This window comes from Cupressus sempervirens, chromosome 3 (assembly GCF_028749045.1).
Source record: "Cupressus sempervirens isolate cs-2001-9-10 chromosome 3, ASM2874904v1, whole genome shotgun sequence".
Lineage (NCBI taxonomy): Eukaryota > Viridiplantae > Streptophyta > Pinopsida > Cupressales > Cupressaceae > Cupressus > Cupressus sempervirens.
Window position 1 is genome coordinate 517,713,833 of NC_143120.1, and position 18,323 is coordinate 517,732,155.

Sequence of the window (18,323 nt, forward strand, 5' to 3'; positions counted from 1 at the left end):
TTTTTCTTCATCTTTCTGAGCATTTTCATCCATGTCTTGATCTTTTCCTTCCCTCTCTTTTGTCTATCACCTGCAAATGATCCCACCAAAGAGATGCATGACCTTTTAATTTTGTAATTGCTATCTTAAACTTCTTGTTATTAGGAGTACAATCATACTCAAAATACTTTTCCATTTTAGAGATCCAATCCAATACCACATTAGTTTCAAGTTTTCCACCATGGCAAGCAACTTCAATAGCTAGTCTAGCATTTTCTCTACATAAAACTCTTAGAAGCCTTTCTTCATCTTGTTCAACTTTAGGTTCAAGATTAGGGAACTAGGTATTGCCTCTTCCTCATCACTAATACCTTTAAGATGTAATCCTCTTCTTTGGGATATCTATACAACTTCAAGTTTGGTTATAATTTGCCTTAACATATCCATTATAGCATTGTCAAGATATCCTCTGCCACAAACCATCTTGATAATAGTTCCTAGAAGGTTGTAAACTTTTGCAAGTTATAGGCTAGACCTTATATTTGCCACCCTACAACCAATCTAATAAGGTTCCTCATGATCCAATCCACAAGAAAGAACTCGCTTTGATACTACCTGATGCAGGGAGAGAGCAAACTCAAGCAGATTCCCTCAACTTAAGTATACAAACAACCTTGCTCAGAGCTACACATGGAAGCAACACATAGAAGCAACACACAAAACAATGTACATAAGGCAAGATTCCAAACCAAACAACCCTGCTCAGAGTTACACATGAAAGCAACATATAAAACAATGTACATAAGGTAATATTCTATACTTTTACTTAGGTGTTATTAATAAGCAAGACATTGAACATAAGGGTCGACAATTGGAAGCCACACTAGTGAAATAATTAAAATAAGTCTTTCAACATGCCCAACTATGAGGTCATCTAGGTTTCAACCATATGTAATGGAATTACAAAATTAGAATCCAAGTTCACATCCTATCCCACTTCTCAATATCTCATGTCATACCCTATCATCCATTGATGCCTCTTCTATCCCTAACCAAGCTTCTTATGTAGCCAACTAAGCCACAAGTCAGCTAGTCAAGCATTTAATTACATTATAGGTCCAACCTTGGAAAAGTAAACCAAAAATGATGTTAAATGAAACACAAGGCAATGTGCACTTGAAGGCAAATCCTTACTATCCAAGGAGTCAACTCCTAACTTCACAACATGTCACGTTAACATAAGAAACTGCACCAAATGAAACAACACACCTCGCTAGAAGGAAACATGCCAAATCAGAGACCACAAAGAATGGTTCACAACTTGAGAAATACCAATGATCAAAGCTTACACTCTTATGAGGAGGATCAAGGACATGTCCTCATCAACATGTTAATTATGCATAACATGACACCAACATCAATGACTACTTCATGAACAACAGATTGGTGTAGAAAACAAGATATATTTTTGGTTGATACAAGATTGCTCAAAGGCCCAAGATGCTTCTGCATCACATACAAGTAAATTATTTGTAATGAATAGCAAACATAATTAGCATGGAATAAGGAAATAAAGAGTTAAGATACTGGTTTGTTAGTTATTTTGTAGTGTGTGGAAACTATAAAATAAAATATTTGCTATGATATCGTTGTTGCTGAATAAAGAATATATTGAACACATTCAATTAATCCAATAAAGTTGAAATGTCTTCATGTTTTTAACAACTGCTTTATAGTAGAAATAGAGCATAAGGTAAATGTATACAAGTTCAATATTTTGTATTTTGATACATTTTCAAGTTTAGCAATACCAATAACAAAATTAAAGAGCTAGATACTGATTTCTGTCAAAACTAATTGCTAGAGCGAAATACATTAAGTATGTAGACCAATTATATTACACTAATATAGTATGCCCAACATGTGTGAAGCGTACAAGTACAAAGTCCCCTTCCTTGAACTCGAGTTTCTGTTTCCTTTGCCTTGTGAGTAGTCACTGTGGCATTTTAGAAGTATGTATTGATAATAGAACTAAAAAATATGGAATCAAATTCACAACTTAGGACAACAGGATCTAAGATCAACAACCCTGCTCGCCTACTTGTTGTGCCGATCTTTAACAATATTGCTTATAAACCCGCCATAAGCAATGGGCTATCAAAAAATGATAATAGAAAATCTATACCGAAATATTATAACTACCCCTTAAAAACCATAAGAAATCCGATGAAGGAAAAAAAAAAAAAAAAAAAAAAACAAGCAATTATGCCCTAAGAACACCGTAACCCTAGTCGAATTTGAGAAGCACAATTTATTTCCACAAACCAAAAATATCTATATATATGTATCTATGCATGCCTTAACCTAAAGCCCCCTACCCATTAGATTGATAATACCTGCTAGAAATCCAAAAGTGACCCTAATCTGCTCGGTCACATTTTGAATCTGAGTGCCTCCATAACACTTGCTAGGTTCTCTTGATAGTAAAAACAACAATTTTAGCCATGTCATTAGTATTTTTGGGTTCACAAATTGCTGGATAATTTGAGCAAACCGTATCTCATGAATATGATTTGATATTTTATGTGTTTCAGAAGGACAACTCTCTCACTCCAAAGCTATTTCCTCATTTTGTATATTTTACATCATGTACTAATAAACTAGAATAGAAAATTGCTAATGTTAAAACTAGGAACACTAGAATGGAAATACAAAAGACAAAGCATATGGGTGTTCCCAAAAAGCTCTTATGTACAAATTGTGGTTGTAGGCTGGCCATTTTGTCAAATACATCGTGTGCTTTCGACACAACGAATATGGGCATGAGTTTCTTCCCTCCAACGATGACTTTGAAATGGATGCATGTTTGCAGGAGACAGACATAGCTATTCTCCATCTCTGCAATAGACTATTGTAGTTGATAACAGATGATGAAGCCGTCATTGGCAACCTACTTGCCCTTGCCAAAGCTCAAGGAAGAAATTATAGTGTACATACATTACAATTATTGTATGAAATAATAGCAATAACATGACAGTTTAGGTGAATTAATTTTATGGAGAATAAAATAAATTAAACATGGAGAATGACACTACCCATTGGTCCTATACACGGTTAGCACCCCTTCAAACGGGCAAAGAAAATAAAATGAAAATTTGTTTAGGAAAATGGTTCTACATATAGAAACCCTAGAATTTAACAAAAGTTTTAAGAAATAGTTTGTAAGAACCTCTCTTAAAAATCATGAAGATTGTTTATTGTAGGTAGCACGGTGTCCACCAAAATATATACAAATTGTAAAAACCATATTCTATAGGCAATACAAGCTGAAACTTGCGTTTCACATTGCCTTCGATTCAAAGACCTAGCTTCTGAATTCCTCAATGGCCTTAAAATTACTGCATATGTCTGCTTGCAATAACAATTGCATTTTGAATACAACGATAAAAGAATTTGATCACATCAGTCTGGAAAAACATGCAATAAATGATCACAAGGATGGGATAATTTCTAATAGACATTTGTTAGTTTATTTATTAGAAGCTTATCTGTTACCTTCTTCTCTCAATTTTTCACAATTAGAAAAAAAATTACCCTTGGAAAAATGACCATCGACCAATAGAAAAATGAGAATTATCTAACAAAAATAGTTTTTTTAAAATAATACATCTTCAAACCTTAGAAAATGATTATTTGCTCTATTTGAAATTAATAATAAGTTTCCCCAACAAAAACATTAGTTCCTTGCCTTATGCAAGGCAACAACTAATAAAATACTTAATAAAAATTAAGAACAATACTAAGAATAAAAGATAGATAACATTTGCATTAAAAATACTATTTATAGAATATTTTGTAGTTCTTGACGTAGGCAAGAAATGATAGCATCCAATGCACTTCAACTTTTTAATTTGTTTGTCCAATTAAGAACAATTTATTATTCAAATACTTTTTGAGCTATAAAGTTTTCATATTCATTGCATTATAAATATTTTATTGATGCTTTGATTGGTTGTTTTGTGCTACAGTAGGGTGTGCGACTTTTTCATATGTTTGTCCAATCAGAACAATTTATTATTTAGTTACTTTTTGCAACTATAGAGTTTTAATTCACAAAAATATATTTATTGACAATATGACTGGTTGTTTTGTGCTACAACAGGGCTTGCAATTTTTTGTACACAAAATGTAACAAATTATTTTAAAGACTTTATACATTTTACTGTTGCATACAAAGACAAACAATAAATTAAAATAAATAATGTATCACATTTAGCTTCTTTCTTCTTCACTGTTTACATCCGAACCGACATAATATTTGACCTTATATTTCACCAATGCTGTAAATTACAAAATCTATCCCAATTATCTTGGAGTGATTGGCTCTCATAACACTAAATCAATTTAAGAGCTCGACTCGATACTATTTATTATATTGCTCGTCACTTACAAAATCTACTGACACCTATGTTGATAAAACATTTACAATTACAAGAAAGAAACATTGTGATATTGCTATTAGGATTTAACTATGTGATTTGAGTCAGACTTATTGACCCACGTTTCATGAGTAGTGATTCAACATGAATCCATCTCTCATGAGGATAAATGGAACACTTAGCACTCATTGGATCTAGGTGATGCTCAAGGGGGTGAAGCACCTCTTGATAGCAATATCACAATTTGACTTGCTGTGGAAATTATCTCCTACTTATCAAGAAAGAAACAAGTGACTCAAATTTGTTTTTCAAGCTACTTAGAAAACATACTTTATATTTTGTCTATGAAACATAATTCATATTCTTTTCTTCTATTGAGAGAAACTAGACCTTATAGGTCCTTGTTAGTTCTTACCTTTGGCAGGAAACTAATGGAATCACCAAGTTCCATATTAGTTCTATAATCTAAAAATTTCATTGATATACCAATGTTTGCAAAAGGTTTATTAATTTGCATTTTTTTTTGAAATTGAAAAATACAATTTTTTAAAAACTTTATTGGTTCATGATGAAAAAACAATGAAAAAATTCAATTTTCTTCATAAAAATACAATTATTTTTTCAACACCTCTATTAATGCAAGCATTAATTGCAACCTTATATTTTCTTGTGACAAGTGGATAAACTTTTTTTTAAAAAATAAACATTTTTCTAACACCTCTATTAATGAATGCATTAATTTCAATTTTAACTCTTTTAACACCTCTATTAATGAATGCATTAATAGAAAAAATATAGACATTTTAACTCTTTTAAATTGTCAATTTTCAGAAATTATTTTTTATATAAGTTAATTTTATATTTATTTTAATTTTAATTTCATATTAATTTTAATTTTAATTTGTATATAAGTTTAAATTAGAATTTAATTATTTTTATTTTTACATATCTAAACCAATTCTTTTAATACATTTTCTTTTATTTATTATTTATATATATAATTTTATTAGATTATACATTTATTTAACATATATAATTTTTACTATATTGATATTTTTAATTTATACTTTAATATACATAATATTAATTTTGTATCAATTTTAATAAAGTTCAAATTATTTAGCTTTGTATATTATCAATTTTATTTATTATAAGTGTGTTTGGTTTTTTAAAAGCATAAATGTTATTTTTAAATTAATTTATGTTTTTTTAATGCATTATATTTAATCTTAAGAATATTGTCCAATTGGATGAATTTATCACTTGAACAAGATATATAAAACAATTTAATAATTGAAATTAATCAATGTAACTCTTTACAAAAAAATTTATACAATTTTATCTATATATCATGTATAATTAGTTGATAAATATCTTTGGCATGATAAATGTTCTTTAGGATGTCATTTAATTTTAATTTAGCATGATACTATAATGTTTATTTATATATTCTTTTACTATTTTAATTAATATACATCATTGCAGTTATATAATTTAATAATATACTATTTATACTCGTAATTTAATTTAGTTTAGCACTATAATATTATATTTTTCATTACTATTTATTTATTATTTTATTAAATTAAATACATTATTATTTGACGCATGCGCCCCTTGTTATAGTATTGTGCCTTCCCAAAACCTAGATATAAATAGGAACCTACATTTTGATTCAATTTTCCTCCTTATATAAACAAATTGACTAATAAGGTTCCCATCTAATTTTCGAGCACATACCATCCATCCTTAAAAACAGTTTCCTTCATTTCAGATTTCCGTCTTTTTTCGGGGTTACGACTATAAACCCTACCTCTTACTTACCCCTGTAACCCTTATCTTCGGAAGGGTTTCGTTATTACGTTTCGATTCCCTGGTTTTTGTCAAATCCGAGAAGAAAAATGGCGGAGGACGGCCGTTCTGGTGGCGATGGTGAGTACCCAGTAGCAGCGGCGCCCCCGACTGTGCGTGGTTCAAGCGACATTAACAACAACAAACGCAAGTTTGACGACACATCCGAGCAGGAGGTTCATCCCCCGCGGCGTTCGACGGGGTTCTCAGCTCCTATAAATCCTATGCCCACCCAGGCTGCTTTATACAACAGTGTGCCGCCTCCCATGGATGAGGTGCAGATTGCTAAGCAGAGGGCGCAGGAGATAGTGGCGCGCCTTATCAGCAATAGTAACAGCGGCGACGCTAGTGCCCTAGAGGCCAAGCGTCCCCGGGTCGATGACGCGCCTATTCCTGCTGCCGCCTCCGACGACCATTCCTTTCATAACGCTTCATCCAATCTGGGGCGATCTTTGTCCGGTAAATAGTTATATCACTGCACTTTTTTTTACTTGTAGCTCAGGGATCTACATTACCTATTGCGCTTCGCATGTTATGCTGTGTTTTTTTTGTTCGGTTAGTGTTTTCGGGATCTTACGCTCTGTGAAATTATTCTTTCTGTATTCTATAAATGGTTTTTGGTTGGATTGAGGGTATATATACTGTGCTCTCGTCGCAATGCAAAATGTGTTTGTCTGGAAACCCCCTCTGAAGTGGTGAGAGTTATGCCTCACTTTTCATTTGAGCTGTTTGAAGAGCACTGATTTAAGCACAGGTCTACTCGACTTTGATATTCTGCACAGATTTATCCCAGGAACATGTGGGAATACTTATCTAAGGCTTCCATATTATTACTGCTTGTAGCTGATATTTGCCTATATTTTATTTTATTTTAACGTATCATTTATATCTCTGGATTTACAGTTGGGAGGTTTTATTATACTGTAGCACTTTGTTTGTAAGCTTTAGTTAATATATACTTTGCCTTTTCGGATGATAATTAGATATGTGATGAACTGTAGTTTGAACCAGCATTGATCTATTCATATCTTACGAATAAGAAATTTCCTTGTCTCATCCGCCTATTTTATAGAGCTGATTTGCACTGGGGTTAAGCATTGGCGCTTCTGGGGATGTTATCCATAACAATACTAATCTGGCTTCAGCTTGTTTAATCATGTAGCTTCCTCCACAATAAAGGCCGCTTAGCCTTTTGTCTGTTTGCACATCCATCGGGGGCTTCTGTGGTGTTGTCCGTAACAGTACTATTCTGGCCCAAGCTTGTTTAGTCATGTAGTTTCCTCTACAATAAAGATACTTAGCATTTTGCATATTTGCAAAACCATTAATTGTTAGGTGGTTATCATGATAGTTATTATGATCATGTAAACTAGCCACAGAAATCACTATAATGAGCTGGACACATGTTTTTGACTGACATGGTTTTGAAATACCACTTGTATATGCTGTTGTAGTTTTTGAACTACATAGTTTTTTTGTTTAATGAAATTTTCAAGTATTTAATGAAACCTGCAGATCATAGTCTAGTGCAAAAGCCCCAGACACAATCTATTGGAAGTTTGCAGCATGGTGATTATCCTTCTGCAACTCAACCGGGATCATATTATGGAGTTCAGACATCAACACGGAAAGTTGATGTACCTAATGCTAAGGTAAGCTTAGATATTTGGTTGTTTGTTCAATTATGGTGCTTAATTATGAAGCCTGTGAATATGACTTTTCTTTGATCTAGTAGATATCAACATGCATTAGCTCAGTGTTTTGGCAATGCAGTATGCCATATTGATCTTGATTTTTGCATATTGAACAAAATTATGGAGCCTGTGAATATTATTTTTCTTTTGATCTTGTAAATATCCACATGCATTAGCTCAGTGTTATGGGAATGCCTTATGTCATATTATTAATATGGTAGATAATTTTTTATGGTTACTGATCAAACTAGAATTTTCATATTTTCGCATGCCTTCAAATTCCCTGCTTTAGTTTCATGTCCATCCTAGCATACAAGCTTAAAACACATACGTTGCCACTATGAATAACAGTTGGGGCTTTTGTGCACATTAAATACAGGTTGGACTAATCATTGGGAAAGGTGGAGAAACTATTAAATATCTTCAGCACCAATCAGGTGCTAAAATTCAAGTAACAAGAGATACAGAATCAGATCCATCATCTATGACTAGGCAAGTGGAGTTAATGGGAAGTTTAGATCAAATCACTAGGGCTGAGCAGCTGATCAACGATGTCATTGCAGAGGTTCTTAATATATTCTAGTTGGATTCTAAATACCCTTGAAAATATTTATTGAGCATATTTATCAAGTTTGGCTGGGTGATGCTTTTTATTTGGATGTCCTCCAGGCAGATGCAGGGGGCTCAGCCACACTTGTTGCCAGAGGATTTAGCAGTGTACAACCTGGATCAGAACAAGTTCAAATCAAAGTTCCAAACAACAAGGTGAGGGATGATATTCCTTTTTTTATTTTGGTAAACTTTTAAATACCCAATGCTTAATATTAATTAACAAGATTATTATGTCCTTTGGCTATGCTAGGTTGGTCTGATAATTGGTAGAGGTGGTGAGACTATAAAAAATTTGCAAAGTAGATCTGGAGCTCGCATCCAGGTTTGTGGGATTGGTTGGTTGATGTTGCAGTTATGATTAAATAGTAATTAGGACTGTTTTCAACATGAGAATTATATACAGCCATTATCATAATGGAAACTGTATCTATTGATTCTTATCATGGAAATTATAGCTACTGATTTATCATCTTACCTTGCAGCTGATACCATTACATCTTCCTGAGGGGGATACATCCACTGAAAGAACGGTGCAGATGACTGGCACCAAAAAGCAAATTGAGTCTGCTCAAGAAATGATCAATGAAGTTATAAATAATGAGGTATGCTATTTAAATTGGTTCTGCATTAGCATTATGGATTTTTAGGTTATTCTGAGTGCATGTATAATTCAAATTGAAAGTTTTCTCTACTAATAGTTCTGACTTTTGAGTAGTGTTATATTTCCTAGTTTCTTTGATAACTTACTCAAGCAATCCTTATGTTGAAGTAGACAACCATAAGAACATTCAGAGTGCCTTGAATTTTTTTAATATATATTGCTCCAGATATTCCACACGTGCATTGCACTGTTAGACAGGCAATATATCTTATATGATACAAATATAGCAACAACTGCTCGCACATATATTATTGCATGTTTATAGATCATCTGTTTGGCTGCTACTGTGTCTTGAGATCTGCAGGACAGACTGTTGGATCTTTTGGTGCTTGCAAACTGCATTTATCCTCATTGATGGCTAAAACTAGGCAATGATGTCTTGTGCCTTGGTATTGTGGTATGAATTCAAACCACTGTCTCCTCATCTCAGCAAGAGAAATGTGAGTGATATGATGTACTCTTATATATGAAGGATGGTGGAAACTTGATGCTCATGCTACATATAATAATAGTATAATAGGAACACTAGATAATTATGTCTCTTGGCTGAATGAAATGGCAGGCTCATTGTGGTGCGATTGCAATAAAATTTGATTCACTTTAAAGTTGGATATCATGTCATTTTGGCATTTGAAATATCCAATAATTCTCGGAAGGCAATGCTTATGTGAATCTTCTTGATGTGATGGATTTTTCCACATCTTCAAACAAGTATAATATGTACCAGAATATTTGTGCAGTGAGTGTTATGGTATTTTGCTTTTGTGTATCGATAAGTATGGATTAATCAGTTGTATAACTTGCTTTCATATTTTAAAGTTGGAATCTTTTAATGTTCGTTGAATGCACATGATTGTCCAGCCTACAGGTAGTCGAACTTTTGGATTTTTGGGTGACACTGGCCATTTATGATTTCAATTGAGTTGTTATCAACCATAATTGTAAAGGTGTTAGTTGTGTTGATAAGTCATGTCAACTGCTCTATAACTCATTAGGTCTCTAGAAGAAATAGGGTTCAAGCTTAGTACCAATATGCACAATCCTGGTGTTTAATATTATGGAATTCTTTGTTTGTTATCCTGCTTGTGCGCAAACTTACCCAACCTTGATGCATATGGAAGTGGACATTATTGTAAAGATTGATGAGTGCATAATTGCAAACATAACATATTCACCTTTGAGGACAATTCTGATTCATATGTTGTCGATAGTGTAAGTGATTTCATTTTTTGACCTCAAGTTAGTTTGTGTGATCAATTCAAAGTATGATGACCCAGGTATCATACATTAATCTCAGGCCAGTAGCTTCTATTATTTCCCTAATATATACATTATATATAGCCTCAAAGGTTTTATACAATTACATTTGCAGTCCTGGATGATGATCTCTAATATTTTGAACTTTAGGTAGTCGATGTGAATGCTGACTATGATTTTAATAGATTATTATCCTTGTTATAATGTTATCTGTATTGGTGCTTCATATATGTGGCTGTGCATTATCAATGTTGGTTTCTAATCCTTGACAGCTAACTATAAGCAAAGGTGTCTAACACCTCGTGGATAAAGGGTACGGTTTCAACTCCCCACCAAAGAAGAGGTTTATGATTTTGCGCATACGTTCATTGGATTAATTTAAGTTATATCAATATTTGTTTTGGGATAGAGGTGTGATATCTATAAGATGGTTCTGATGAGTTCAGGAATAGTATCATTGCAACTTAATTGAAGATGAATACTTGAGGTGGATCTGGTTGCATGTCATTTTATTATTTGATCAAGGTTAATGACCTTTGTACGTCCTTGCAGTAAAACAATTATAATTTGATCTGTCTTCTTTGACTTATAAATGTTAGTAGCCTGTCAAGATTTTGCAATAATAAAATCAACCAGCTTAGATGCTCAGAATTGTTGTTATAGTATGCCCTATATAGGTTATGTACCTTTTGTTACTTGTTATGCTGCATCCAGTTTACCCAACCTGCAGGATAATCATCTTATGGCGTTTGCACTACTGTGGCAATGCTATTCATTTTATTTCTATTACCAACAGCTAATTAGGTGATGCTGCCTTGCGCCTTTTGGAAACATGGTATGCTCTCGACGATGCCTCGTTATGATTGCAACAGAAAAGGTTTTTAATCTCACACCTTTGTAAGTCATTGAAGGTGATGGCAATGTTTTACGACACTGATATCTGGATTAGATTTTAATGTTAGGGTTTTTGTCAGATTAATGTTTACATATTGGGTCCCCATAATATATCAATCAGGGTATAATATTCAAGTTTTTTGATTTCTGTTGCTTGTTTATATAAGTTTTTCCATGCAGTCTAATTATGATAGAGGAGTTTGTGATTGTTCCATATATGTTATATGTGATTGATCTCTACTAGAGTTTTCCTATTGGATTTGAATTTCAGTCAAAGTGCCAGAGTTGTGATTGTAGCTATATTAGTGGGGGGTTGGAACTTGGAATTTTCTCAAGGTTGTAGAAGTTTATGAAATATTCTCGTGCACAATGGAAGCCCATACAGTTCTATAAATTTCCCATCTTGGATTCTTCGTGTTTCCATATTGTTTCCTGTCTATAAGAGATAAGAGATTTTTTTCAAACAAAATCAATTCATATCCGAGGAAGGGTGAAGCTTTGTTGATGTGCTGGTAAGCTGAACGCTCACAGTACCAATGCTGAGGTGAGTGTAGACACGGCCCTAATCTCTTGTTTATTGTGAAGTAAACAGAAACTGTTTCATGCAGATTAACATTGTTTATAATCGTTATTGCTTTATCCTTGTGATTGCAAACAATAGTAGTTATATTTGGAGTTGAAGATCTCTTTTGTTTTTGTATGTCTGCTTTCTTATACATGTGAAATGTGTGTGATTATGCAAATCCTGCCTGTACAAGAATCCTACTCAATTTGGTTGAATATGTGGATTGTAGATTTTTTTTGTCTAAGATGTTTATGCACATGGATTGTCCGACTTAAGCTGTTTTTTCTGCAGAATCGTTTTAGAGGTCCTCCCATGTCTGGTGGCTATGGACAGCAGGGCTATCGTGCCCCTCGACCTCCTCCACAATGGGGTCCACCAGGTGCACCTCCCATGCAGCAACCAGGGTATGGGTATCAACCACCAGCGCCTTACTCTGGTCCACCTCAGCAATATATGTCTCAGCCATATGGTGGGTATCCCCAACAGCCTCCAGCTAATTATGCTTCTGGATGGGATCAGAGGCCTCCTGCACCTGGTCCACCAGTGCAACAGCCTGGAGGTTATGATTACTATGGACAACAAAGCCAGGCTAGTGCAGGTTCAGCTGATGGAAACTATGGCTACGGGCAGCCTCCGGCTGGTGGTTATGGGCAAGGAAGCACATATGGCCAGCAGGGGTATCCCCAACAAGGTTATGGGCAGCAGGCCTATGGGAATCAGGGCACATCACAGCAGGGATATGGGCAACAGGCAGATGCACAGCAAGGATATGACCAGCAAGCCTACAGTAATCCAGGTTATGGTCCCCCAGGAACTGCACAACCTGCAACTACTCAACAAGATGGGCCTCCATCACAAGGATACGGGCCATCCCAAGTTTCTTCAAATCAAGGGACTACACCACAAGGGCAGGGGCAGCCGGTTACACCTCAGCAGGGTTACAGCCAACCAGCACCTGCTGTGTCTGGCTATCCTCAACAAGGAGCTTCACAGCCTGGATATGGACAGCAAGCAGCATCTCAGCCTGCTTATGGGCAGCAACCTGTCCCACAGTCAGGATTTGGGCAACAGGTATCTTCTCAACCAGGCTATGGGCAACAAGGATCAACCCAACCTGCATACCCACAGCAAGGGTCTACACAGGCAAGTTATGCACCACAAAGCTCTGTACAAGAATATGCCCAGCCAGGCACAGCTCAGCCTGGCTATGCTCAGCAGGATTCAACACAGACAGGGTATGGGCAGCAGCCCTCATCGCATGCCGGGTATTCTCAGCAACATGCCACTGCCCAACCTACTTACTTGCAACATGGATCCAATCAGCAAGCCTATGCCGCGTCTGGACAGCAAGGCTACGGTCAGCAGCCCTACAATGATTCGTACAGCTATGGGCAGCAACAAAATGACCATTCTGCAAATCATGGATATACACAACCATCACACTATCCAACCGAAAATGATGCCACTGCAAATTCAAGTTCAAGTGCTCAGAGCAGTGGCCAGGTTGCAACTGCTAAAACATCTCAGACTTGAAGTTTCTTGTTAAAGGCTCTATTAGAATGTAGGATTTCGTGGCAGCAAACTTGTGAACTGAGGATACACTGCACTGCAATGGCAAATCTAGGTGAATATGTACTTTTGTGTTCTTACTGCTTTTGAATTAATTTGAGGAGCAGATGAAAATTTGTTTTATGTGGGAACTACATTTGACCGTTTGGAATGGTGGTTTACTGTTGGAGATAATTACTCCTCACTGGGACAGATTTTGATATCATGTATTTTTGGATGGACATAGAAATTGATACCATATGCTTGTTGATTATTCCCTGTCATTCTTGCCATGTCATCATAGAATTGGATATTAGCTTGATGATTTAAATAGCCAGTTTTCTGATCTTTCGAATTTCAGCTGTGTTATCTGTTACTATAGTTCATGGTTGCTTAGTGTTATTCTGCTAGGATAGGGACTTTATAGTTGAATTGCTTTGGAAAGTGGTGTTTCAGCTTTGTTTTGTTCTGTGAATTATTGATCAACAGGAATTAATGTAGTTCTTTGCAATAAATTTGTTTTATACATAAATTGTGTTCACTAATATTTCTTGGGAAAGAGAAGTTTTGTATTTTGTTTCTAATATAATGCAGCCCAATGATGGAGAACTTATTATTCCTACAACATTCCACAAGGTGCCCAAATGCACCCGCATTCTTTGAATTGTGAACACCAAGAGTTTGTGTTTAGTGTGCAGGTTGAACCCAGTACACCATGTAATCCCCCACCCGTATTACATTTTTGAGCTTTGGCCTAGCTTCTTTTAAACCGTACCCATCTATGTGGCCTTTTTTATGCTGAGGAATATTTTTTGCTAAGGCAGTTCATTTGAACCATCAAAATTTCATGATGTAGAATGTGTAATACTCTACTTTCCAAGATTGTTAATTCAAACTTCAGTGGCTTCATCCTCAAGGGTTAAGGTGGAGCACTGAAGAGTTGTGTGAATATATATTTCAATCTAGTTATAGTCATAAACTGCAGTGATATTAATGAATTATTTAAAGTATTGAAATAGCTCAATGTGGTACAAAAATAGGTAGCCTAGACAAACAGATGTGGGGGATGAGACTTTGCAAATTAAGGAGATTGGCTTTGGTTTTAAACTGTGCTTAATTATAGCTAATTTAATTTTATTGTAGCAGTTTAATTGTTTTGCTTCCTTGCATTTTGTTAGTTACTTGAATGTTTTAAGCCTTTCATTTAAGATACTTAAACAACTAGTTTAGAAACATCGTATATCTTGTAAAGTATTTTTTCATGTTCTTGAAAGTGGTAATTATAATAATGTTCGTGGTGGTGGGATGTAAAGATTGAGTTCTTAACAGTTAGGAGATGCTTTAAATGATACTTGATTCATAATTTTACTGTGCTATAAATTTTCTCAACAGTAATCTGTTTTATGGATAATTATGTAGAGCAAAATTTGCATTCGAAGTTGCAACTAGCTGAAGCTTATACCTTTTGTTTGAAAAAGCTATATTTTGTACCTTATAGTGGGAAAGATTGGCCTGGGATGTTTGTTTTGCCTCCTAAAAATATTTCCACAAAAAAGATGGGTGATTGGAGACTTACTTAACATTCCACAAACTTTTATTTTCTACAGATTCCGAAACTGATCCTTTTCACTCTCCTGAACACACAGCTTTAACTGTTTGGGAGGGAATGCCTTTTATAAAAGACCTTAATTTGTTTACACAGAAAATATGTTAAGTTCATTTGTTCAAATTCTCAACATGTAAAATGCTTGGTATTGAACTGGTTAAAATTTTCTTTAACATATAGCATGCTACTTATGACAACCATAATCAAATACATTTACAGAAAACTGTGTTCCACCTCGTACCTAGAGTCACATTGCAGAAGTCGATGGTTCACTGAGGACTGAGATGGGTACCTTACAGACTTCTGTCTTGGGCACTTTAGACGATCTCACGGTTTCTGCTAGACTTCCACATGCAAATCACAAGCAAGTAATGAATTGCTCCCATCTATATGATTATTTCGGCCATTCTTAACTGTTGGAGATGTGATATAAACTATCCTTGCAATCCATAGTGTGCTGTATATTCTCTTCAAAATCTGGTCAAATTAAACTGAACATGTTGCTGTTATAAGCTGAATTGTTGCATGTTAGATTCCTGCTACTTTCCAACGTCTTATTGTTTTGTTTAATCATCTCTGCACGCCACTTTCTCAGTGATCAGAAGTGACAGAGAACTGAGGTACGATAGCATCAGTATCACTCAAATCTGCAATCACTAGAATATTATACATATGCAAGAGAAAGTTGCAAAAGAATTTAACGGCCTTAAGGAAGGGACATCTCTTGTTCATTGGAGCTTCCCCATTAGTTCTCTGCATTTTCACCACTGATCAAGACGAAAATATCTTCGTATGCCCATAGCTTCCTACGTGGGTCATTCCACATTTTCTTATCTCCATGGTTATTATTTTGGAGGCTATGAAGATCAGGTCTTTGTGCAGTATTCTCTATATTGAGCTTGTCTTGTTTGTGCTTTGGTATATAAATCATGAGGTGCAGAACTGCTTGACTTTATCTTATTAAAAGTGGTGGAGGATTTGCCAGACTTTGGAGCAATGGTGTTGATGCTGAAATTGTAAATACGTGAAAATGGCAAATATGTGGAGAAACAACTGTGATACTGTCCAGGGCTCGAGGAAATAATGGCTGTAAATTTATTAGCAGTTTGATGTGTTTAGGTATAAGAGGATTTGTTGTTCCTCATTTTTCTTGTAGTTCAAAAGTGTGATTACCATTTTCGTGTGCAGAAAGAACCAATGCACTAGCAAATAGCAAATAAATCTTATGTTAAAGATTTGAATAAGTTTGCTTATAAGCTGGTTTATTTTGGTCATAGTGATTACTTAAGTATACGTCCTTGGGATGAAGAAATAAACTGTGGGAAAAGAGATATGTGGGAAGTTGTCCTTAACACATTATTTCAATACTATAGTGGTTTTGTAAGTGTCACCATGGGGAGAGATTGTCACAAACCATTTTTCCACAACTGAACAAAATGGAAAAACTATTTTGTTAAACAAATCAACTAAGTTGATATCCTTATTTCTCTAATCAACAACATAATTAGTAAGATTAACGGATTAGATGAGGAAAAAGATGAAATTGGGTTAGTTATGGAGTGGGTTTTCCTTGGGGGGCCACGGGGACATTTTGATGGCTGAGACTAGAGGAAGAAGATTGAGCAGCGAGTTTAGCAAGGAATTGGGATAACAACAATTTTACCAGGTTCTCTGTCCTTTCTCTTGTTTATATAATTTCTCAGTGCTGTGTTTTCCTTGAAAGTCGAAGAAATGGAAATAAAGATTGGGTGACTGGAATTAGAGGGAGCTTGTTTTTCTTAGATACATCCATCAACTGATTTTACATTATGCTTGAGTAAAAATTGCAGCAAGTGTAAGATGTTATGATGTGCATACTATGAACTGTTAGTAGAAAAAACTTTTAATTAACCAACAATGCTCCAAGACAGCTACCTTAAATTAACACTCTTGTTGTCAAATTGGTTCTTGATTGTTAATGAGATTAGGAAGGGGGTTGTATAATCTGAAGGGGATTAGGAAGGGGGTTATAATATAAGCCCATCAATAGAACCATTTCAAAAGCATGTAAATTTTCAAATACCCCAGTGGATTTAGTTGAATCTTCTTTTGTTTGGGAAATTGAAAATGGGTTCAATTGCAAATGGTATTGCGATAGGATTAAATAAACTCTAGGAGTAAGTGGAAGAAGCTGGACAAGATGGCTGAGAGGATTGGGCACGTCTGTCCACTATTTTTTTTTGGGTTCAACCAGATTTTAGACATGGGAATTGCAGAGTTTTTCATTTGGAGAACTGTCAAAGAGTCTATATGACTAGGATTAAGCTGCCTCCTCAACTAGGAAGCTCGGCTTCTCAGATGTGGCATTAGCTGTATAATCTGCTATCAAAACTAATTGACACCCTGCAGTATCTTTATGAATTGCATGAGAATGTATGTGTGATGAATGAATGTTTGTACTACAGTGCGTAGGGAATTGGATTGAATATGCCTGCAAGTAATACAGAACGACATTTTAACTCTTGCTAACCTACAGTTCTTTCCTGCGTGCTAATGCACCTCAGATTTTGCCAATATTAGCACCTCAGGTCTATATCATGTTAGCACATCGACAGTAATATGAAGTGTAATTGATTCATGTCATGGATATAATTGGTTGTATGTTTCTCAAAAACCACTTCAGTGAAAACGTTCCACTGAAAATGGTAGGAAAGATGATTATGTTGAGAAATTATGGATCTAGAGAGATGAATGACCAGCGTATTACTCATATGAGACATGTTTGGTATACCAACCTGTAGTTATGCCATACAATCTGAAGGAGGACCCGATCACAGTTGCTTGAAAGGCTTACTTCAGTACGATAAGAGAGAGCATGAAATGATTTTACTAATCAAACTCACTTTCCTCTTGTATTGACAAGGATTCTGTAATCATAATGTACAAATTATACATATACACTTGCTGATTCTTTGCCAAAACTCAAATGGAGTAGCATACATAGAGAGTTCCAGTGGGAATTGTCTTAAATTCATTGCCCTCTTTTCTTTTCTATGATATACTCCTAGATACAGTCTTACAATCCTTGTAATGTGATATGAATATTGTAGGGTTGGGCCATGATTTTGGGAGTGCGGAAGTAGTTAAACCTTGCAATTACTGTAACAAGCTGCAAGATGTGAGACCGTTAAAAAATGAAGATCAATGAGTGCTGAAGTTATTTTAAAAATGTTAGATG

At 35.0% G+C, this 18,323-nt stretch overlaps 1 protein-coding gene and 1 long non-coding RNA gene across 2 annotated transcripts; both read left to right on the forward strand.

Annotated features, from left to right (window-relative positions):
- The first annotated feature begins 6,137 nt into the window (after positions 1–6,137).
- LOC149567454 (KH domain-containing protein) lies at positions 6,138–13,774 on the forward strand. The gene is made up of 7 exons (XM_089820639.1): positions 6,138–6,728; positions 7,785–7,921; positions 8,343–8,528; positions 8,633–8,728; positions 8,826–8,897; positions 9,058–9,177; positions 12,244–13,774. Exons 1-7 carry the CDS (start codon positions 6,320–6,322, stop codon positions 13,483–13,485), a joined length of 2,262 nt encoding a protein of 753 aa, XP_089676765.1. The 5' UTR covers positions 6,138–6,319; the 3' UTR covers positions 13,486–13,774.
- Positions 13,775–15,190: 1,416 nt separating this feature from the next.
- Positions 15,191–16,382, forward strand: LOC149567455 (uncharacterized). Its single transcript, XR_016361631.1, has 2 exons — positions 15,191–15,474; positions 15,702–16,382. It is a non-coding gene; the product is annotated as an uncharacterized LOC149567455 (long non-coding RNA).
- The last annotated feature ends 1,941 nt before the right edge of the window (positions 16,383–18,323 follow it).

What these genes read in the sequence shown, in the direction of transcription:
- LOC149567454 (XM_089820639.1), top strand. Translation starts at nt 6,320, where the DNA reads ATGGCGGAGGACGGCCGTTCTGGTGGCGATGGTGAGTACCCAGTAGCA. An exon ending in TCTGGGGCGATCTTTGTCCG is followed by an intron (nt 6,729 to 7,784) that starts GTAAATAGTTAT and finishes TGAAACCTGCAG; the next exon opens with ATCATAGTCTAGTGCAAAAG. An exon ending in TCAACGATGTCATTGCAGAG is followed by an intron (nt 8,529 to 8,632) that starts GTTCTTAATATA and finishes GATGTCCTCCAG; the next exon opens with GCAGATGCAGGGGGCTCAGC.